We start from the raw sequence: 25076 nt of genomic DNA on the forward strand, positions 1-25076 counted from the left end.
GATTTACTTAGTTGTCATAGGGGCATGCAAACACGTGACCTGTTCTCAAACTCACCATCCTTTCATTTTCTGAGAATACTATATATCCATCATGCATCCCATGAATGTATATAACCTCCTATCCAGTCTCAAACAGTAACAAAATAAAGAATGGGCATGACTTCTATACAACTTCAAAAAAAAAAATACAAAAAATAAATTTAAACTTTAGACAGTTATTACATCAGGGTTTTTTTTGTTTGTTTCAAAAACAACATTAACGATTCATGATTATCTTGTGAGGATATAAAGCAAAAACCAGAAAGACAGATATCGTATCTAATTTATTTTGAGAGATTTATTGCGATCTGTTAAGATTTTTTGTTAAGAATGTTCCACTTCTTACCTGCTTTCTCTACCTAATACTCATGTAAATTAACAATTGGCTGGTTTCCTCCTGCTTTTTGAATTGCAAACATCCAGCTATTTCAGCTTTGAGCCGCTTCTGTACTCCAGAATATTAAATCTTAGTGACATGAGTTAAAAATGCAGATTTTTTTTATTGCATAATTTATTTAAATGTTTAGAAACTTGATACAATTTAATGTGACACTAGAACGCTAGCTCAAAGTATCACATTTTCATTAAAAATGTGCAGTTGCCAATACAAAGTCTTGATCTGTTAAAATATTTTTTTAAATAAATACCAAAGGATAAAAAAAATTATTGTGGCACTTTAGCAAATGAGATGATCTTCTTTTATTGCATATTATAATGCTTAGATCAATACAGGTTCATCAGTAGCAACAGATATGCTCACAATCATATTCTCAGGGCAAATCACCTCAAATTTTCAGAAGTTCTTATTAGGGTGTCAGTCGTTTGGGATCCCGTGGGAACATGGAGGTCTGACGAACATTATGCAGCCCTAGGTACAACATAGTTACTCTTTCTAGCCCTGCAACAAATGAAAAGAACACACATCAGTATAGTAAGTCTTTTCTTCAAAACCCTTAAGAAGTACTTGATAGCTACAGCCAGCTTCATGTGGTAGTGTTACCAAAGACTGTCTTCAATAGCATGGTCTAGACAGTGGTGGACTTGTCAGTACTAGGTTAAAAGTTGGACTAGATGATCTTAGATAATAAATACTTCACTGGTCATTGTGTTCTTTCTTCCTGAAACCTTAAGAGGTTTGTGCATACTGAAAAACGTGTAAAGATGTCCACATCCATGGGGCTAGATATGCACCCCAGCCACACTGACATGAAACCCAGATGCCTACTCGTATTCACACGCTGCTCCCCCTGTGTTAAAGTTTCCAGCTAAAACAACTAGAGAACAGTGATCATTCTCACAGCATCTTTGGTTTGGCAGATACTTGGGCCTGGCCTCTGGGATGTGTGATGAGGAGCATTTACACTGCAGAAAAGACACAGCTTCAGCCTCCTCAGTATCAGTTGTGACTGGCCTAAATGATTGGGGATTGTCTATAAATGCTGATGATCACTGATGCTAACATCTTTTAAGTATTTCAAAACAGCTGTCCCAAATGCATATTGCATTTCAACGCATTTACTAAAGGCATACTTAGGAGGTTGTTCTCTTAACGTGCCAGGAATATATTAAGCATACCTTACCACAGTGAGGCAAACGCAGAAAGACTGAATCAAAGAACTCACTGTGCATATTGCTCAGGACCTAACAAAGTATCTTATTTCCACGTGCATAAAGAGATTTCATTCTGCTAATGAAAGCAGTGTCTATAAGTGAAAATTGTTATCATTAAGATATGAAAAAACTCTTTGTTCATTTTAGTATGTAAAATGCTCACACCCAAGACAGGAAGGCTGTAGACATCAATACCTTTGCAGAAACTATTAGCATCAGCCGAAGTTAATCAGTAACATTCAGTCAAATTGCAGTGAATAAAGACAGAAGCAATCACTTGCTTCTTTTCACTGCACAACAGCTTCATCAAATGCATTAAGATACCAGTGGCTTCTGGTATTAGTAGACTGTGATATATCCATACATAATGCAGTATTTTCTTGCCTCCTTACATTTTTCTCTTTGGTAAAATTCAAAGGTGACCTGCTAGGCTAATAAATCAGTGTATTTTCTCTTGTGATCACCTACCTTTTAAATTTGGCACACTCTGCCATTATTTTTTGCCATTACATCTTACTGTTTACCTTCTCTCCTTAAATTCCTCAGGATAAACATTTCCACACATTTTGCTAACAAGACTACTACCATGAATTTTATATTGAACCCTGACAGACTAAACAGCTTAAGTTAAGGTCAGGCTAACACAGAATATAATAAAATAAACATACTTACCTATACCACCACCAGCATGTGGAGGTGCACCAAACCGAAAGGAATCGATATATGCCTTTATTTTCTCCAGATCTAGGCAACAAAAAGGCGCATTTGGCTTGGGGTTCATTAAACAGGTGAGAAACATATAAGTGACTAGGGGACTGCGAACAAAACAAAAAATCTACCAAGGTGACTTAAAAACTAACAGTGTGGTTTCACTCATAAAGTGCAAATAAATTACCCAGCAATGTCTACAAGTTATGCCCGTAGCAATTTTATTCTATTACTGTTAATAATTTAAATCAGGGAACTGAGTAAGAACTAAGCTTGTCATAATTTATGGAAACTAGTGAATTCCTGAATAAACTGCAATGAGAAAGTAATGATTTAATAACTGTTTTTCTCTCATGCTACAGTGAGAGATACTCCTTTTTTGCTAGTATCTTCTTGACATTTCACTTCACTATCCACTGAAAGCATAATTTCAATCTACACTTTACATTCCCGATCTCTACCTAATTTACTCTTCTACCCTTTTACTATTAGTCAGCTTTGTCCTTAAATTTCATCACTTATTGCTTATTTGCTCTCAGTTCAAGATATAAAAAAGGGACAACCAACCACTCTGCTGGAGTACTCCACAAGAAGTCTGTGAGAGTACAGAATGAGACTTGTTTGCCTACCCTCCTTCTATTGAAGGTATTTCCTGTGTTACATCCTCTCTAAAGCCCTTGGAAACAATTCCTTTTCATCAAGGTGTTGCTGGGAAACTAATTAGTTTCTTAATACCACCACTCTAGATTAAAATGGTTGAATAATTAGATGGATCAACATTATGCATGAAACAGTGTTGTGATTTTAGCATTACCACCACGTATTAAATTCTGCCCCAAATTCTTCCTCTAAACAAAGCTAATCCAATCACAATTTATAATCTTTTAAACTGAGCTTTAAGTTGTTTATCTTGTTACCAATGCCGTGATGCTGAGCTCTTTCTGTCAGCAGCTGAGGATCGTGAATTCTCTGAGCTCCAGACAAAATCTCTTCTCCCCTCATGAACATATCGTAAGAGTTAGAGTTTTTCTGGAAAGACAAAGATTAGTTTATTTCCCATCTAAAGTTGCTTCATCCTTAGGTGGCAAATACACACATCTCAGTAACTTCACTTAGATACCCAAAGCTATGTAGTAACAGCACAATGTATGTGGGTCTGCCCTGGAATTAGAGTATATTTTCTCCCTTCATTAGTTTGGAGTCGATTAAAAAGAACAAAAGTTCATCCACACACACTTTGAAAAAGACATTGCATTTGCAGGCAGTAATCCAAGCAAAAGATGCTGTAAACATATTTACTCTGGATTCTGGAATAAACTGGGGAATTTTCTATCAATGTAAAAAAGTGGATTTCTGTTGAAATGTCTGTTGCCCTCAAAGAATGTTTTTGTCTCTTTTTAGCAATGGAGGAACTGGAGATCTCTTCTAGTGGCCGTGGAGATCTCTTCAGTAAAGCTCCTCCAATTTCAGCTATATATATGTATTTCTTTCTCGTATGTTTTCACTGGTGAAGGGCAACTGTAAACACTTTATGGGCCACACACATCTGACCTACTCTTGTTACTACAATTTCAATTACAACAGCAGATCATATAAAAATACTTTATCTATTCTGTCAAGTTATCCCTATACAGAGTAATTTCAACTTCAAGAAACCCCCACAGACATCGACAAAGAACTTTACTTACAGGGTTTACTGGGTCTGGCATTGTATAAAAAGGCCTCACAGCAAGAGGGTATTTGTCAAGTATATAGAAGTCTGTGTCATACTGAAAGATGATGATTTTCAGAAGTTAGCAAAAGTGAAAACAAAGTGAAGAACAATTTAATACTACACAGTCAGTGAACCTTTGAAATCTTAAAAAAAAAAATCCATTAACTTTGCATAAGTTTGACAGTATTATCTTCAAAAATCAGTTGTCAATAAAAGTAGTATATTATTTATCCATGTCCCAATACTACTTCTATCATGAACTTAAGAATTTTTAGCAGCAAAACATCTTGCCAAAGTAATAGCCCCCTCTCTCAAGATCTCACTTTTCTTCCTGAAGAACTTAGAATCCGTTCTGCTGGTTTTTAATTATCCTAATAAACATTTTTTCAGAAGTACTATCCTGTTTGGTATGTTCAACATAAATAGTAAAATATTGAAAATGGTTTGGAATATATTATTAATAAAGACAAAGCTGTTGGTAGATTAAAATGGCAAAAACAAAATGGTAATGCAGTCAGACAATTAGGAAATGCTTATGCAAATCACAAATCCTTCACAACCTCTGCATGTTGATACTGTTTTCTTAATCAGTGTGTAAGAAATTAAGTTACACGAAGTAGCCATTTATATGTACCCAGTGATTCCATTATATCAGGCTTCAGATTCAATGACAAACATATTTATTCTAAAATAATCATTACCTTTTCCTTTACCAGGCGTCCCAGGAGCTTTTCATTAGGTGTGCTGAAAAAGATTATCATCATTATCATTAAGTGATTTAAACTTTTACTGATTATATACTTCATAAAGCTAAAAAGATTAAGCTACAGGTTTGCTGCAGTCTGTCCTTCAGAAAATGTATTCTTTGTTTCTGTGTGTTTTGGATTGTACAAACAAATTTCAGAAATCAAGTACATTTATTTCTATTCCTAAGTACTTCGTATGGGTCCCGGGAGTCCCTTAAATTAACTGATACCTAACAATATGCTTGTTCTTATTACAGCTACTTTCTAGTCACTGTATTCATATTACTGAATACTTGTGTAATCTGTTTTATATGGGCATATATCTTGTGCAATGATTTCTTTTCAGACACAGTGAGAAATGCTGTAAGCAGCTAGCGAGGAAATTATTTTGCTATAGCGAGGTCTTACAACTGAAATGTCTTTGACACAAAGTTCCTTTAATTGTAATATCACATATTATCCTAATGGTTCCGGATATATTATTGGAAAGAACAGAAATGTTTTATCATAGTAAGCATCTTCAGAAATATCTATATATAATCAGTTAATTAAAACCATCTTTCAAGCCAATCAATGGGAATGCAATCAACTGCTTAACCATTTTCCTCAGGGGTGGAAAAAGGAAATGGGAAGGCATTACTGAAAAGACAGACCTTAAGACTGAAGAATCTTTTTGTTTAACCCTATCCAAATACATACGTCAATTCACATGAAGGACTGCAATTGTTATATAAAAAAAGCACTTCTTCTAACCTTAGAAGGTTCAAGTTCCTCTCACTTCATGTTGTAACTTTTGTTTTTTAAATCTCAAGAGTTTATATGTATAGCCTACAGTAAGAGAAAGGACTACTTCCATATCCATTCCTTTATTTGTCAAGTGATCTGGATATAAATGCTGTTTATTCCTCTCAAACTTTGCAGTTCCTTCTTGAGGGCTCAGTTGCACAGTACAGGATTTAAACCTTAACTTCAACTGACACATTTGGGCATTGCCAAAGTACCTCAGGTCATCTTCATCACCCATCTCAACACCAGCCTCCCTAAGCATGGCCACACCTTCACGGTATTCCAGTCTCAGAGTTGGCTCCAAGAACTTAAATGGCTCACATGGGAACTGTTTGTTCACCGTCTGAATTTCAGTTTGGAATCTACACAGAAGAAAACAAGAATAGACGCAAAATACAAAATAATTATGAAGCGTATCTAATAATGATTTTTCATTGACCATACAAGAAGAATACAAGTCTGCCACAAGAGGTCCCTCTTGCAACATAAAAAACATTTTTAAAGCATCTTCCTGGAGAAATTCTGTATAATCCCAATGAAACGTTTCACATAATGTTTCACAAATGTTTCACATGCAATCCAATGATATACGTGTTAATATTTTACTATTACTTCTGTTTTACGCCTTTTGTAAGAAATAATTGACTAGGTCAAATTTTCACAGTTAATACATCTAGAAACCAACCCTTTCATTTGTAATCTTTAGCAGAGTTCTCCTTTGATTTAAGTAATACCCTATTTCAAATATAAAAGAGAAATTTCTTTCTAGACTGATGAAAAGATTTGCATTTCTTCTGGCAAAATAGTCTAACTTGTAAGCAAATGAAAACCACTTCCTAAACTTCTGGCCTGGCTTTTTAATGAGTTAGACTATGAATAATGGAAACTAGTTTTTGTTGCTGTCATGGCAAAGACGTGGGCTGTTACAATAAATTTTATTCAGGAAAGCCACCTTAAACAGTTAATATTGATCTTAATTTCAAAACAGAACAATCAGTCTACCTGTGGTGGAACAACAGGAAGCATATTTTACATTAATGATAGATCATTTGTATTAGAAAGGCCATTCAGCAATGAACAGCAAGTTTTTGTGGCACAAACTGGCATACTGTAGGAAATTCAAGTTTGGCTAAAAACAGACAATGTACTGGCCTATAGTTTTAGCAAACTTTTGAAGTCAAGTACAAAGAAATGGTTAAGAGCAAAACAACAGTGTTTGAAGTTCTCTTGTTGTAAATCAGGTTACTAGTGATTGATTCTCTGACAGGCTGAGGACAAAATGCTTACCCATTTGATACCACAGTGCAAGAGATTTCAAACAAATGAAGTTGCTCATGAAATGGAAAATGTTCTCATTACCTCTCCTGAAGTCCCTTGAATATCTGCACCATGGTATCTGCAATCTCATCTACCACTTCATGATAGTGATAGTTAAAAGCCATTTCAATATCCAGACCAACAAACTCGGTCAGGTGTCTGTGTGTATTGGAGTCCTCAGCTCTAAAAACTGTAAAATTAAACAGAAATTCTAACTGACCTGAAATTGTAATTCTGTTTTGAAAAAATAACAGACAATCAAACACATCAGTAATTGGACCACAGACAATGCTGTCTCCAGACACAACGATTTTTACTGAGAAACAAGAAGAAAACTAGCTGCCTCAAAGCATCATTTCTAACAACAGTGACAGCATTATTGTAGCTGTGGTGGTCAAAGGATGCAAGACAGACAAGACTTGCAGAGAGGTAGTACCTCTTGTCACACTAACAGACAGAAGTGGGAAAAACAGACGAGCCTTCAGGCACACACAATTCTCAGATTTAAAAACTACCTTTTTCACAGGAAACATACTTGTATGTGTGAATGTATGATTTTTTTTTTCAGGTATATGAGTCTGATATATAAACATGCCTTCCTAAAAAACACGACCCATGTTAGTAATTAATGAGACATTTAAAGTCTTTTGAATTACTTGCTTTTTCTTTTTTTTCAGTTTTACATGCTGTTATTGATTTGTTTTCCAGCATTTTCACTTTACATATCTTTAAATCTGTCTTTGAGGTCTTAGCAAAAGATGCTTTATCGCCACCTGATAGGCAACGTCCTATCAGCTTATGAGAAAGTCAGAGTATGAGACAAGAAAATATTAAATTTGGATTATTTACTGACAGCCCAGTTACAAGTACACATTTTCAAAACAACGCTGTTTGGTACATATACAAGAGCAAGGGATAAGTACTTGTTAATATGCAATCTGAAGTACATAAAACTTAGCTTGCCTATTTTAGCTGCTTGCTACTGGGCAACTAAAGCATGCTTAATAGCAAACTATGGCTTCAGTAATTGCAGTGTTCTTCCAAGTTCTCCATCATACTATTAGCTTCCAGTGCAACTCTGTTCTTTCTCCCCAGAAAACAGCAGACACTGGAGAAGACAATTCCATCTGTATTTCAGCATCTTTGTTATACTTCCAGCAACCTCCCCGTCAACTTTATTCTCATTTGTCACCCCAACTGAAATTTGTGTTTGGTGTGTGAAACCATATTAAGTGAAAGCATTCAAGACTTTCAAGTTATGTGATATCTTACTTGTAACTGCTAAAAGCCATCACTGCAAACGTTATATTATAGATAAGCCAATGAATTTCTTATGTTTCTTACCTGGCCCAACACAGAAAACTTTTTCAAAGTCAGCACATATACACATCTGCTTGTACAGCTGGGGGGACTGAGCCAGGTAGGCACTGCTTTTGAAGTATGATACAGTAAACACATTGGCTCCTCCTTCACTGGCAGCTGAAAAGCAAATGCTTAATCATTAAAATAAAAATGTAAAAAAAAAAAAATAGGTAAACTGATAGCCATGCATTTAAAGATAAGTAGATTTTTGTACAAAGCATGTAAAGAGGAAAAAGATAGGCTTTCTTAATGCTAAGGGAAGCTTTGCAGCTCAGGACTGTCAGACATTGTCTTGCAAATCTGCAAATTGAGTTGAGAGAGTTTAATATGTTACTATTCCCAGCTGTCCCTCACCCTCACCTTTTAGTGAGGATGGCAGAGAACGTATGCTCATACCACACCACATCTACTTGCAGCCCAACATTTCTGTAGAAACCAATCTTTATCAGCGATGCAAGCTTCAAAGACAGTTAACTGCAGAGGCCGAGATCTGAGGCACATCCTGTTTTGCCAGGACCGTCCTTTCTAACAGAGGACCGGGCAAATGTCTGAGTTGTCTGAAGGCACTAATATATCTCAGAGCCCAAACTAGATTTACCAGAGGACATCTGCCAAAGGTATAAAGCTATCTCTCTCTGTTTGAGAGAATTATCACAGGAAGTTACCAGGAGAACGCTAGCCAAGAACATGTGCATTTGAACCCCTAATTGTGAAGTGCCTACCAAAACTGAGTCAATTTCCATTTCTCAGTTACAGCTTCCTACCATACTGACAGAAGTGCATCAGAGAATAACATTACTTAATAGTCTTTGAAGATTCTTATGTTAACACTAAACAAAGTGCTAATTACTATTATTACTAGCCTTTCCACTATAATTAATCTTCTTCTTTCATCACCACTATTCCCACTGAAATAGTTTCAGTGACTCGTTATTTTTGAATACAGGTAACCTTTTAAATCTCAAATCTTAAAACAACTATGACATGTAGCTTCAAAGTTTAGTAAGGACTGCATTGATTTAACTTAGTTATTTTTTAAAAACATCATCTCATTCAAACAATAGGATGCATGCTTGCTTGCTTGCTTTCAATGGTACATTGCACAGTAAGAATAGCACACTTCCTCAAAGGTCCTAGGTAAATAAACTGGCTGCCTGGGAGTCTTTAACACTTCATGATATTCATCTGTCTCTGTAGGAAAAGTTATCCTATTTTCAATGATACTTTCCATATTGTAAGAATAGTTGCTTGAATGAATTTTCTTAAAAAGTCCTGGTTTCATCTCAATCAAGAGCTGTCTTCAAAAATATAAATACAGAGGTGTAAAACTCAGTAGGCAAAAGGAATGCATACAATGAGCACATACAATGAGAATAATACAAACATTCTGCCCTCCAGTAATGTTTTACATGTCTTAGTGACATCAATAACATCTAAAAGCACACCAATAAGATTGAAGAAAAAACATCCACCTGTAAATCAGGGATTTTGACAATATAACAGATCAGCAACAGAATCAGAAGCAAAATCAACACAGCCAGACTTTTAGTCAGGCTAAAACCTTTGGACCATACTAACAGGAAAATGATACTACCAATCCTCCATCCAGCCATCTGTTCATCGGTACAGAAGTGACACACTTTATACAGTGGCATCATGTTATACCATGGTGTGTTAGTTGTAGCTTCTTTATGATGCAAGCTGCTTTTAGTCTAATTTAGAATTTTTTATTTCAATACTGGGAATGGAATTTTAGACTCAACACTAAGAACACTGATCTGAAGACCAATGTATATGATCAGGCATCCATATTTAAACAAATTAAAACTTTAAAGGTACTGCCAAATACCTAAGTCAGGTATATACAGAATTTGTCTTATCAAACTTTTAGCATCCAAAGACAGGAGAAGAACGAAGAACAACTTCCATACTTCCTTTGTTTGTTAGGTTGTCTAAATTTGTTTGTTTGTTATCTAAATGAGAAATACAATTTTATTTTTTTGTTAATAGAGTAGTTACCAAATTTTTAGCAGATAGGTACACTGAGCAAATATAAAGGAAGCAGATGTATAGCTCCTGGATCAAATATACAGTACCTGAAATGATTTTGGGAGTCTGAATTTCCACAAATCCTTTGCGAATGAGAGTTTCTCTGAAAAGCTGACAAATACCAGACTGAAGGCAGAAAACTGCCTGACTGGTGGAGGTCTATAAAGAGAAGATAAAATAAAGAATCCTAAGTTAGTTTAATTTTCCCAACTCTGTTGCTTTTTCTGGACAGCTGTCAGGACAATATAAACTACATTTATTCTCTTAGGAACAGTAGGCTGTTGTATTTGCTTAAACAGAGAAAAGTGCAGTTTAGTAATTATTTAATACACAAGAAGAAATAGTAATGGAAACAACAGAAACTCCTCATTTCAGTTTACCGCATATTCTGTTATAAAGGAGGCGTTATGGTCAATTCAACATTTAAACACTGATTTATAAGTTATGCTTCTGCAAATAAAGGTTTTATGGTAAAAAATTGAATAAAAACACTAAACTTATTAAAAAGCTTTCAGCACACTGAGCTAGAACAGTTGCAGCAATATACCATGCATGATAAGAGCAAAGCCCTTACTTACATAAGGTCAAAATGTTTGTGCCTACTAAAGACTACAGAATACATGTTTGTCACGTAAAACCAGTCACGTGCTAACCACATATGACACAGGCACAAAAACATCCTCAAAAGAAGGTCTGAACCCCCAACAGCATTTAACAGTCCACGTAGCACCTGATCACATGAACTGCAGTTTTTCTGTCCTTTCCAAGTTTACTTCAGAAGTACATTTAGCTGAAAACCTGAACTGATCAGCTTCTACTTGTTTATGCACATGACACAGGTAAGCCACTTATCTGGTTAACAAATATCTACACTAAACGTTCTTTGAACACTCATGGGTTTTAGTGTGAAGAAAAAAAAAATCCCTTAGCAAATGCTCAAAGCACTGCAACACGTCAGCACTGAACCCGTATCTGATTTTGTGCTTGCAGCACTGGCAGTTAGCAGCCTACAAGCGTAGACAGAACCTAACGAATTCCTGCAAACAACTTAGAAAACATTTCTTTACGACAACCTGCGTCACAGCACTGTTTACTTCTCCTTTCTGCAAGGTACCCTACTTGTCAGTTAGGGTAAGGAGAGCCTTGTGGGCTTTTTCACATGACTCCTACCAAACCACAAAACAAAAGAACGCAGTCAAAACAAAATACATAAGCACCCAAATTTAGACAGTCAGTTAGTGGATATGTTGAAATAAATCTACATTTATCATCTCTGGGAGATGAAGACAGCACCTAACTGAAAAACTGAAAGAAAACTGTAATAATACTGCATATTTGTAGTAATTTGGAGTTATCTGCAATTTTAGCAGACTGGTATCTCAGGAGTGTAAGGGGCTGAGCCTAGTCAATAATTGCTAGCAGCTCTCGCTGTCTGATAGCATTAACCACAGCCACTACTCCCACTGCTTTCAAAATGAAGGAAATGAGGTTTTGAGCAACAGTTACAAAAGTACCCTCAAACTTTTTCACCTTTTTTCCACGGGTCTCCCAGAGTCAGACATATGCTAGGACCAGAAAGGTAGCCCAAGCTGGGTGTGTAATTTATGGTAGCGTTATATCAAAGCACCCAAATGATTCAAAGGGATATAATAAATACACATTTTACATATGCGTATATCTATTTAACTATCTCCTATTTAGAAGCTGAAAGAGATTTTACAAGAGATTACAACCCAAACAGTCACATTTGGGTTTACCAATACAGTTTTAGATAAAGCAGACAAACTTTAAAAAAGTAAGAAACAAAACGTGCAACAATTACTTAAGACAGGTCATCAACAACGACTCCTCTATCCTTCTTATGAACCAGCACCAGCTCCGTGCCAGAGCAGGTAGGAATAGTACTAAGGTATACACTCTCAGGAAAAAGAGAAATGGTGATGTGCTAAGCCCAATCTGAGAGCAATTACTTGCTCTGAAGCCTAGAGGTGTGCACAAAAACACAGCTGGTAAATAGCTAACACACCTCTACTAACAATACTTTGCCAGGTAGTAACAACCCTTTGCCTTAGTGAGGACGCAGAGCAAAGACACTGCCTTCCCAATCCCACCTGTAATGATAAACTATCTTCAAAAATAATGCTTATGAAAACAGCCAAATTCACTGGTCTGGACACACAGAAGCTTTTACTTTAACTATAGACCAAGAAAAGAACAAGCAGCAATTCTCCACACCTCAAATTACATCTGACAAGACCACTCTTCTTACTACCAAAGGTAGCTGACCTTCAGTGCTCATTCATTCAGAGACTGCCAGAAGGGTAACTGTTGAGTATATGATCCTGCAGTCAGTCTCCTTGCAAGAATTAAACAGGCCAAGAAGACATTTGAGATAAATTCCTAAAGAACTGCATCTATCAACACGCAGTGGAGTCAAATGGATGACCTCAAACTACAACTTTCAAAAGATTTTAAATATGTGTCTACACAAAGCAATTTTTTTTGGATCCAATTATGTCCTCTGCACTGGAATGTTTGGGAAAAAAAGAGACTAAATTTATCTGAAGAAAATAATTCATGCTGTTGTCTTGAACTGAGACACTGGTATGTGTGTTATGAGGTCTGGTTATACTGGTAGGTAACAGTTCCCATTTGAGATACCACACTTAGCTGCAAACATAACAATCTGAAGGCAGAGACAGCTGTCAAAGCGAATCGATTTTTACCTTTGTCTCAAACAACATTTCACTATGGCATTCTTTTCCTGTGGTGTTTACTCTAATACAAACTCTTCCCCTTGTATACTGGGAAATTCTTATCTGAGACAATGACAAAGACAGTAAATGATCCTTCAAGTGTGAAGCAGAAACTGAAACAAACTTATGCCACTTAAATGTTGTTGCTGTTAACAGTGTTGATGTTTAAACTTGGTCAGCAGAATTTATTTCACAAGAAAATTTGTTATTTCTAATAATCAAAGCAGAAAAGATGTTTAGCTAACAATAGCTTACAGTTGGACCAGATGATCTTGGAGGTCTCTTCCAACCTTAATGATTCTATGAGTGCTGAAATACAAGTTTTCATCATAACTTCACTGTGTTTAGTATTTAAATGCTATAAAGGGAAATGGTATTAGATTAGAGTAGTTTAACACTGTACAACTATAAAAACAATTATCAAATTCTATTTAACACAATCTGCAGCATTAAAATAATTGCAGTTATGTAAGTCAGAGATGAATATGTTTCAGAAGAATCGAGGGCAGTTAACACCTTACATGATTGTATCTCCAAGAGGTGTGACTGAGGCGTAGACGTGCGCAAAGCTGTGAATTTTTTTTTTACGCACATCAGCCACAGAATTCGTTCTGCACTTTTTACATTTTTGTTTGCCTGCTGTAGCTACCTATCTTCTATCACAATCACTAATACATACTGTGGGCTAAACAAAAAGGGAAATAATGTCAACTATTGCTTCAAATAACATACATTATTTTAAATAAGGTAGATAATTTCCCAAATCCTTTATCTTATATGTGAGGAATAAAGTTTTTGCTAGGAAACCAGGATTATTTTGCTAGGAAACCAGGATTAAAAGATTGTTACTTAAGGTAAATCCTAAGTGGTTGAAATCAGTTGTTTCATTCAGATTCAGTATCAGTTTATAGTACAACAGAAAGATATGAACGTGAAGTTTGCCTAAGAGACTGGGAGTGTGTTATGTCATCACAGCCAAATCACTACACACAATAAAACAAGCTGTATATCAGGTTGTTCATTATAGCTTGAAGTCAGTCAGGAAAACTACAGCTTTTGCAATGAGTAAATTGAATTCAACACAATGAAATCAAGCTTAAAGTAATCAAGTATTTTGAAAAACCAAACTACATTAAGATCAATGAACAGCACTATCACATAACAGTCTGACATCCATAAACTACTAAACATACAGGTTTAATGGTTATGCACTACCCTGAGCAGTTTAAACAAGATAATATTGACTCTAAAAGGACTATGCTTTGGTCTCAGTGAGCTGTGCATTAGCAGACATAATTATAGCATCAGGACCACTAAATGCATATAATTCAAGCCAAATGCAGACAGATACCATTAAGATAAAAACCCTGCTGGACATCAAAAAATAAGCCAGAGCAAGGACATCAGTCAGGACACTGTTAAAACCCAATGAACCTGAATTGGTTTTTAATTCAGAGCAAGACATACTAAGAAGCAATATCCAAAAAAACAGTGTTTCACTTGATGCCTTGTCTTTATTGCTTTTTGCTTACCACTAATCTTCATGAAATGTCTGTTTAACAATTTCTGTAGGTTTTCTTACATATATGATAAGTCACTGAATACTGCAGTCAAACTTTAGCACAGCAGAAAGTAGAGATTTAAAAATACCATCAGTGCTCCAGTTTACTTTTTTGACTTGTTCCAAGAAGGAGCTATAAAGGAAATGTATACAGAATCAAATACTTGAACTCCATTAAGATATCATGAAAAACGGATACTTAGGTCAGCAGCAGTTTCCTCACAGTCACCTGTGGCTAAGTTAAAGGATATCTGATCTGTACAAGGACTCCTCTTCATTCACACCATCTCTCTTGACACTAGACCCTCAGTTTTTCTAACTCTAAAATTATGGGATCTGTATTTTATGAGTTAACTCATCAGGAAGAGTCTACCTAAGTCATCATTCCTTGGAAAGCTGTTGTTTGTTGTTGTGGTTTTTTTTTGAAAACCAGCTCCTTTCATTTATGCAAGCTTCACAGCTCCACTTCATCATTATTTCATCCCACCCAAAGAATTTACCGTTAATCACTACTTAAGATTAGATAAATCACTACTAAAGTAATTTAAAGATTGTATTAAATGGACAAATGTAATTTTAGTTCCATGCTAAGGATTTTTTTAGTCCATGTCTAGCCAAGGTACATGCATTTAGTTTAAATCTTCAGTTTCTTAAATCAGTATCTTTATTTTTTATATTCAATGACCTCCTTCTTCCTTAAAAAATTGGGGCGCTAAGGAAACCAGAACTAGATGGCACGTCTGTGGTTGGACTTCCTCCCGCACCTGCAAGCACAGATCATCACAGCATCTCCATCAGAAAACTGTTCTGTTAACACTTCTTCCCTGGCGCCCATGATTTGGTTGATACTAGAAAGAAGAGGTATGGAGGAACAAAGTAGCTAGCAATGATTTCAGATACCCCTGTGAGCTTTTAATACATCATGCCTAATCCTCCTTAGAATGTAACTTACGCAGTGCATTTGAAACACTGGGGGCTCTCTGAAGTCCCACTTGTACTACAGCTTCAGTCTATGAAACCAAATCACTGAAAATCAATTACTACTTGTCAGGAATTTTTTTTTTCTTTTAAAGTTATTTTGAAGGATAAACTGACTTCTTTTCCTTGCTTGTGTGCATACAGTACTTTGAATGTGCACATATATATTAGTACATCTGTTCTCACTGGGATTTTCCCTTTCTGCATTAAACACTTTTTCTGCTTATTCAGCTCTCCCCTTAAAAAAAAAAAAAAAAAGTAACACATAAATACTTCTAATCCTCTTTTGCACAAGCATAGCTCCTGCAGAACAGAGAAAGCAAACATATGATTAGGCATGAGCCTACCCAAAATAACCTTTGTTCTGAAACAAAGAATGAAATAAGCAACAGAAGACACAAAAATGTGACACAGGCAGACACGGGAACTTTTTCTACACATAGAAGGAAGGCAGAATAGATAACTAAGCCTAATCAAGGGGAAGCTGTGGCCAGGTTACATCCAGCCACAGGAACAAGCAGAGAACAAGACATATATAAGGCTCTGAAATTTAATATTTCATCCTTCCATCAGTTTAGTAAAAATTTAATCTGAATTCCCTTTTAGCATGAAAAGAAACAGCTGTTTAGCACCTTTATCCAGTAGATGTTGGAAATGTGGAGAAAAATGACTTCTACAGAAGACAGAGTTAAAGTTCAGACCTCAAAATGAGGGGCCAAACAGTAATTGCTGAATAAATGGGATACTGACGATGGTTAGGCTGTACCATATAATATATGTTATATATATTATATGTACCATATAATATATGTACCATATAATCATAGAATCATTAAGGTTAGAAGAGACCTTCAAGATAATCTGGTCCAAACATCACCCTACTACCAACAGCACCCACTAAGCCATGTCCCCCAAACATCAGAATTGTCTACAATCATATAATTTAGAAAAGAAGGATCCACTTAGGTCAGAAGTTGTACCCTCCAAGTAGACTGGTGACAACTTATTTATTGGCAGATACATCAGAAGTATTTGGAGAGTCCTGCTGGACTACTGGCTATGTCTAGGGATGGAAGAATTTTAGCCCATCTCTTTGTTTCATCTCTTGTATTTACTCTGGCATTACAGTCTTCCTTCTTTTTCCATTACTAGATACCTTCTCAGGTTTTACTCCACAGATGCTCTCACCTGACTTACAGTTTTCATGCCATTATTTTCAGCTATTATTTTCATGTTATATCCATTTGTATTACTTCTCTCTTCTTTTCAGGGTTCAAAGCTCTTTTCAGTTTATCATACAGGTATTTCATTCATTTAAAGAGTTTTCTTAAGTTTCTCTGGCGCGTTATTCAGCATTTTTCTGCATCATCAGAAACTCAAGTGAAACTTTACTTTTTATGATCCCAGAGTTCTACCTTCAATTTAGAAAACTGCCTTACCATCACCATGATGTGATGATCCTTTAAATATTTCTCACTAGTACAGAATTCTTTTTGTGAAAGACTTAAAACAAAGACAAAAAAAATAATATAATGAGATACTAAATATCCTGAAAAGTAATTACAAATTGAAGTTGCTAAGTATCACACATGATAAGGTCAGGTGAAAAGCCATTAGCATTGATCCAAATAAAACAATTTGCACAAGTAGTTTTAGTTGCTGAAGTAGAGATCGTATGTTCAAATGCTTTAAACACCTCAGTCCCAGAACTTTTCTACATTTTCCAATAAATAAATGACTTTTTTATTTCCCAGGCCCATGGATTGGTTTACTGAGAAGCTACCATAATCCTAATTTTGAAGGCAGTACTAGAAACACCATAAAAACAAGCTAAGCACACTCATCAGTCAATGAAAAGCTAATTAAAATTGTATCACGGAGAGCCAAGTATGAGAAAAACAAACGTGACCAGAAAAAGTCACATCAACAGGGCTGCAGTTAGTTAATTATGCATTTAGTGTTGCTATTTTTAATTTTTAAAGAACAGTTCTGCAATTTTTTTTATTGCTGATCAGAAACAGTAAGTATTTGGGAAGTATATTAACTAGCAGAAAGCTGCAAAGAAAAGTATTCCAGATAGAAAAAAAAAATGGGTAAACTGTGGAAGAAACAAACAATGAGACTGGTGTGACAGCCTGCTACAATTTCACTTGCAAGAGATGCATTACAGCACCTCAGCTGTATGTTAAGTTCAAAATTTCCATCCTGTATTTCAAAACAGAGCTCTTACTACACTTTCGGGTACTATACTTGAGAAGAAATGTCTCCAAATTGTCTTTATTCAGTCACCTTTGACTAAAAAAAAAAAAAAAACGAACTGCTGTAGATGGCCACATGCCAAATTCTAAATGTTCACCTTTAAACGACTAGTAAGTGATTCTCTCATGAATGTCAGGAAAGTTGCTTTTTTTTTTTTTTCTGTTGTTTGCATGTCCATATGTAGATGAAACTGAGTCCTCACAATGTCACTCACAAATTGAAAAACATGTTTAGTTTAGTAAAAAATTGTTTAGTTTTCCCTCTGGCCAACAAAACATTTCCATCAAATCCACTGCTTTATTGCTTCATGGATATGAGTGCTGTGGACAATCAATGCTTGCAGGTAAGCACATAAAGCATATTGCTTACCCTCAGATCAATGACTCTGTTGTCCAGTCTTGTGTCTTGGTTTACAGTAGCTCTTCCATCCTAAACAGTTGCGCAAAAAATACATAATTAATATACACACCTAAAAAAGATTAGTAGAGAAAAACATCTTTTGGTTAAAAAAAAAAACAACAGGGTTACTTCTGAATTCAGAACTTCCAAATCAGTCTGAAGATCATACAATAAACTGCCAGTGTAGCAAGGCTTAAGGTATAACTTCCCAGTGGTCACATACAGAAACCAGCTAAGAGGATCAACAACACAAACACAAGACTTCAAGCCCTCTGGTTTTGTTTTTCTACCGCAGTTCAGTAGAGAAGAAATCTATAGAAATTTCTAACATAGTTCTGGAGAAATATAAGGGAAGTAAAATGCAAGCCTAACAAAACCCCAAAAGCACTGCACAAAGGAAATGCCAGGCTTTCATGCCTTTCTTCAATTACAGATATAGGAAAACATATTTGAAGATGCAAAGTTTTCACCTCCTCGCCTTCCACTTCTGGACGAACAGCATCATCCAGCTGTAAGGGGAGTCGGGGTTCAGCTAAACTGATCACATAGATCTGAAAGTGAAAGAAGAACAAAAATAACATGAATTTCAGCTCACAAAAGGAGGTGTGATTTACAAAAGGATATTTTTGGCATAAACATGAAACAGTGTTTGCATAGGCTGTTAGCTGGAAGACTGTGATTTTATTCATATAGCCAAGATACACGGGTGCATTCTCACAATAATACTCAAAGTGCTTAAATCTGATTTTCCTTTGGAAAGATGTTTATTTTTTTTCCCAGGGAGTAAAAAAAAACCACTGAGTTGAACAAGTACACACTGCCTACAGGACAAGCCTAATGTCAGGTATGGAACTACAAGATTTCACAGTTTTAGGTTCAGCTTGCAGCCAGATCATCTCATTCTCTCTGTTGTTAAAGTACTGTTTTACTTACCACCTAACTGGAGCTGAAAGAGCCATTTCAGACTGGTAATTCATTTGACTGAAAAAGCACAGTCAGAGAAAGGCACCTTGACATACAGGCTAGTCATAGGTGCATGATTTCCATAATGCTGTTAACTTAAATTTACCTTACTACTACAACTATAATAGCTATTGTACTCTACTGTTGAAGTGACTGTGTTTCAGTAGTACTGTAAATATACAGTTTATATATTGGCTGAAAACCTTTAGATGAAGAATATACTGCATAAAGGTTTAAATACACATTCTATTTAAATAAACCATAAAGCTACGCTTCCTCCAGCCCTATGGAACAAGCTATGGAAAATTTAGATTTCAAGAGCTCCCCTATTGTTAAGCCAGTACTTTACTTTAGCTGAGAGTTATATATTCCACTCCATTTCACTAAGGGGAAGATTGTAACTCCCTGATATAGAAGAAACTTCTGTCTTGCATTACAGTACTTGCTGCAGTTAAGAATCAAAACAAAATGACAAGCACTCTTAGCCAAATTGTTCCAGTGAGATTCTCTATTTTACTTGTTAGTGTACTTCAAGTGGCAGGTAAAAATCAAATCTTTTAAAAACAGGAATGTTTCGTGTTTATGTACTATATATTGAAGTTCGTAGTTTAAAGCAGTATAGTTCTCTGGTATTGGACTGCTTACTTACAAGGTTTATAAATGTAAAAAGACAGACTAGATAGGACAGATAATTTCTCTACCAATTAACCAGCGCTCAGTTTTCTCAAAAAATTACCCTTTGAACGTGCAGCTCAACGTCTTGCTGAGTACAACCTCCGATTTTCTGATGTGCTTTCCTCACAACGCCTTCTACATCCACAATGCTCTCTTTGTTGATGCTGTCAATAAAGATAGTAGGCTTACTAAATTTCATTGCACACTGCACCAGGTTCAGTATACTTTGCACAAGGATGTTTATGTGCTGTATGAACTGCTGCAACAACAAAACAGTTAAGGATTTAAATAGTTCTTTATTATATATAATCGCTTAATAATAAAGGATGTCACTAAAGTATTCCCAGCCACAACAAACTCAAACTGGGATGGAAGACTTGGGAGGGAAAGAATTATAATTAAGCTCAGCGATTGCTCATTCTTTGTGTGTGTATACATTAAGTGACAAGTTGCATAGTTCTTTTTCTAGGCCACATACACTCTTGCATGTGTCAGTTGATGCAATTATCTGAAAGATGGGTCTTGAGCAGCAGAACAACAGACTGAAAGGAAGTCCTAGATCTGGAAGGGAAAATCAAACTGATTGAGTTTGTTTAAACTAGTTGACTTGTTACTGAAAGATGCAAGATGCTTGTACGCCATTTCTTTAAGACAGAGGACATCTTAATTGCTCTCCATTAACAGTCACTAATAGTATACTAAAACACTATATACTATCTTGAAAATCTTCCAATGATATGATGGAAAGTATGTGTGCTAAGCAATCAGTAACAAAAGCCTCAAGAGCAACAGATGAAAAACAATTCCTACGAATGGTTTTCATTTAGGTACTTAAATATTGGACTTTAAGCCAATTACTTTCTACATGTAATTTCATCCCTACTGGAAATACATCTTTACTTTGAGTCTTTGGCAGCCTGAGTACAAAAAGCAAAATATCTGAAAATACTTATCCTCTTTTTGAAAAATAACTGTTACCATTAACTTTATCTTTCACTTCTCAAGCACTTTTGAGATGATTGGAAAGCGCTTTAACTCATCACTTGACCACGTAAGCCCTCAGAAAGCAAGCAGGTAGTAGACCCATAATTTGACTTCAAATGAGTTGAGCAAGGATGTCGTTAGACAAGTGGGCCACTACTGACTTTGGGAAATCAAACATCAATTAGCAATCTTCAGGTTTACGAGGTCAGCTCACTAGTTAGCAAGACTCCTCCCCACACCCCAGAAATCCCCAAAACAATAAATCCTCTAACTTAACTAAATGGCAAAAGGTTGGGTTAATGAGAAATACTTTACTGTACAAAACTGAGGGGCAATAACCCCCACCCAGTTAAAGGAGAGGACACAGTGCAAGCAGATACAAGCTACTGCTGATGGTAACTACAGTCCTAATCACTTGCATCTGCATCAGTTTATCTAGCACTGCCCAGAGTCAGCCTAAGAGAGGTGAACAAAATCTAGATATTCTAGACAGACAGTCTTTTTGTACAGCTACAGTAAAGCCACATGAGAAACTCATTAGGATTAAAAATTCTCTTTTTAGAAATATGTATGTTTGGAACTAGTCATCCTCTCACATGAATTATCCAGCTAAACAAAGAAGTTTCTCTTTTTAGTTGATGATGGGAACTTGGCCTTCTTCTCTGACAAAGCCCAAGTGCTATGACCCAGAAGCAACGGAGATGCAAAACAGTACATGTTGCAGAGTATGACTACTCCCTTGTCCTGCTTTCTACTATTCCGGAAGCATCCACACAAGCCCTAGGAGAAGCTAGATGGATCTTTGGTCTACAAACTGTTTTATGTTATGAAGTTAAGTTCAAAATCTAAGTTATTTGAAGTTATTAAAATTATTAAGTTTTTAATTAAAAAAATAAGTTATCCAACAGATTTTTTGAATAAAAGTGATCAAAGTTTTTAAAAATCTATTGAAGTTGAAGTAACAGTGGGCAATTCAAGCACTAAAATTCTCAAAACTTAACAGCATCACTAGAAATGTATCAGAAGTGGCTAAAAAAAAGAAAAAAAAAATCAGCATTTTAGCATTTCAGCATTCAACTATTTCTTTGATGGCAATACTTTCAGGTGATAGAACTCATTGGCAGCTGCTCTAAAAGTTATACAGACCATGGTGCTTTATATGCCTAACCATTAGGTAATTCCATTTCCTATTTAATATTCCTGAATAGTGTGCTTTTTTGTTTTATTTATATTTTGAAAGAGCTACAGTTGCCAAAATCAGTATAACGAACAAATGACTGCATTTGTACAAAGCAAAGGCCAGCAGTAGGCTTTAAATCAGAATTCATTAAGTAAAGGTTGAGCATCCATTCATCTCAAATACTGAAGATGAGACAACAAATTCAGCACATAGTAATGACAGTAAGCGCCTACAAAGAGTTTGCTCTCTTACAAATGGTTTTGTTTAAAACTACTGAAAAAAAATAAGGCAGGAATACATCACTTTGAATGCAAAAGACAACACGAAGATAAGAAATGCACAGAGAATGCCTCATGGTAAAACAGTACTAGGTATAACTACAAATTCCACCTACTTTTCCAATAAGTGAAAGTTTAAAAGAAAACAAGCTGTACTCTTCTGCTAACTTTCTCCCCCCGCCCCAAAACAGTTCTCTTCTAATTCTCCTGCTTCCTTTTTCACATCAACATTTTGTCAAATGCCCAGAAAAATACTACTAATGACACCAGCAGCAGTGTATTAATTGAAATTATAATTTTCTAGTCTGCTGAATAAAACCCCTCCCACTAATAATTGCTAATGAGAATGCTTTTAGTGCATTCGAAGCAAATTCTACATGTTGCAAAAAAGAAAATAATAGTTAATGTGTTTTATGACTCAAACCACTGATCCTATGGCAGCAAACCAGTATTAAAGAAGTCATTACAGAGCTATGCTCAGAATGTGCCCAGAATTCACAACACACGAAAGTCTAAAAGTTTAAAAATACAGGAAGAAACTGACTTTTACATCACTGCAACCGTAATATCACTTTGCAAACTTGCAAAACAACTCCAAAACTTTGCAGTTGTGATTAAGTGTGCTTTCACTTTTTTTCCCCTCTCTCTCTGAACTAGAACTACAATTGAAACGATGTATTTCTTGGTCTGGAACACACTTTAAAAACTGTGACATCCCTTAGTCCCTAATTTTTTTGTAACTTCATGATGCCTTTGAACTCAGTTCCTACCTATGTAAATACCTGTATCCAAATATGCATGTAATTGCCTGGACATACATATGTACCACCAAGTTTTCTACTGCATATAAACATCTTTACATCTACAAATATTCATAATCTACTCTAAACGTTCATCTGATAATTATAAAACATGCTTTTCCTCATTCAGACTACATATCTGATTTGGTATGCAAGTAAAAGCTCATGCTTTGAGTTCTATTTGAACTGAATTCAGCAAAATCTAGTGCTGGTGAAGCCTAAAGCTCCTAATGTAGTTCATCAAATGTAAACTACAGAAACCTAGAAGATGCTGTTTTCATCCTAACAGTTAATTCCAAGGATGTTACTGAAATGGTAATTTCAGTTCAAATTAGAACAAAAAAGATGCCTTAGTTAAATGGTGGTAACTACAGCAAAATCTTCAAATCGTTCCCCACAACATCAGCCCTAAACCATCTCAGTAACTTTTTGATAGAATTCCCATGAGTAACAAAAAACAATCAAGCCAAACCAAAGTGAACAAAGAGCAGAAAAACACCAAAGCTATCACCATTTCCATTAAAGACAACAATATATCTATCTCTAACTAAAATTGCAAAGGACCAGAAAATAAATTGGTATGCATGAAGAAGACATGATACCTTTATGTTGCTTAACCCTGAATAAAATTATCGTAGTGACAGACTCAAAGCCCAAAGCTAAAAACTTCCTCTGTATATCAAAATTTTATTGTAATATTTCTTCCCCAAAATCAAGACTAATTATTAAAATGTCCATTAGATGCCTTATGTAGCTTTTAATTATCTGTGTGCCTGTTAGCCAAGACTTTCTCTTCTAACCACAGGATTGCATTATTGCAGTCTGTATGACAACACCTTTCATCAACAGCTTCATGTTGCAAGCTGAACCCCATGTGGGCCCCTCTACTTGAATCATAGAATTTTCTTGATCAAAAGTCTAAAAAATTAGAAGAAACTTGATTATACTTTATTAAATCTTAAAACATTAAATATTTTTTATAAAACAATCATCAGTTGTCATTTATGTCAATATCAGAGAAAGCTGGGTATAAAAAAAAATACTTTAAAAATTCACTTTGTAGTTGAAAGCATGCACAGGTAGATTTAAACCCATCAGACTGGGTTTAATTTAAATTTTACCTACTCTTGGATAAACTAGACAGGTTTCTTCAGCCTCAAAGGAAAGCAGATTTACCTGACTGCATGACTTCATCTTGCAGCTTCATCAGCAACCTTTTCTCATTTGACATATATTAAGAAATAAAGACAACAAGAGGACAAAATATTCCAGAAATCATCTGACTGACAACTATTTTATTCTTCTTTTCCAAAACTCACAAGATCTTCTAGCATAGTAGGGAGGAGACCTGCATGAACTCCTGTTAAGTTGGTTATCTATGATGATCTCAATATCCTAATTACATACATTTTTCAGTATTAATCCTGAACATACACAAAATCTGAACTAATGTTCACAAAGGGACAAATTCAAATGGAGGAGTATTAGAGTGATTACTCCAAATAAGCCCTGGTTACTATATATCCTGTGGCAGTAATCTAGTCACCAGTTTACCATTCCAATTGCTGTGCCATCAGCAAAAGTAACCACTGTGATTTCAATTTTCCCTGGTATTACCAAGTCATGTAGCCAATCAAGTTAAGTATACTTTTCTACGATCTAAGTTTAATCCTAAAAGTTTACCCATCACATTTTTGTTTTTTCTTATGTTTTATCTCTTTTCTAGATTTTCGTTCTCTAGCCTGCCACAGAGAGCCATGTACTTTCTGAGAGAGGGCAAACTGTTTCAGCAGCTAAATTAGGATCTGGTAACCACCTCCCTCAGCTGCTACATCATATCACCACTATTTCTGGATTAATGCCAGTAGTGGGGTAAAGCCCAGTGCTGGTTTAAAAAAAAGAAAAAAAAAA

At 35.6% G+C, this 25076-nt stretch overlaps 1 protein-coding gene across 1 annotated transcript in view; it reads right to left on the reverse strand.

The window, feature by feature from the left end:
* Window positions 1-312: 312 nt before the first annotated feature.
* DARS1 (aspartyl-tRNA synthetase 1) overlaps window positions 313-25076 on the reverse strand; it is a 39612-nt gene continuing 14848 nt past the window's right edge. Inside the window, exons 5-16 of the mRNA XM_068687378.1 lie at window positions 19985-20087; window positions 18756-18836; window positions 18256-18315; window positions 10380-10491; window positions 8266-8400; window positions 6964-7111; window positions 5820-5966; window positions 4774-4816; window positions 4047-4127; window positions 3276-3387; window positions 2323-2394; window positions 313-937 (exon numbers count right to left, since the gene is read on the reverse strand). Coding sequence (XP_068543479.1) covers window positions 846-937; window positions 2323-2394; window positions 3276-3387; window positions 4047-4127; window positions 4774-4816; window positions 5820-5966; window positions 6964-7111; window positions 8266-8400; window positions 10380-10491; window positions 18256-18315; window positions 18756-18836; window positions 19985-20087 — 1186 coding nt within the window. The 3' untranslated portion in view covers window positions 313-845. The remainder of the gene's footprint in view (window positions 938-2322; window positions 2395-3275; window positions 3388-4046; window positions 4128-4773; window positions 4817-5819; window positions 5967-6963; window positions 7112-8265; window positions 8401-10379; window positions 10492-18255; window positions 18316-18755; window positions 18837-19984; window positions 20088-25076) is intronic.

This window comes from Anas acuta, chromosome 6, assembly GCF_963932015.1.
Source record: "Anas acuta chromosome 6, bAnaAcu1.1, whole genome shotgun sequence".
NCBI lineage: Eukaryota > Metazoa > Chordata > Aves > Anseriformes > Anatidae > Anas > Anas acuta.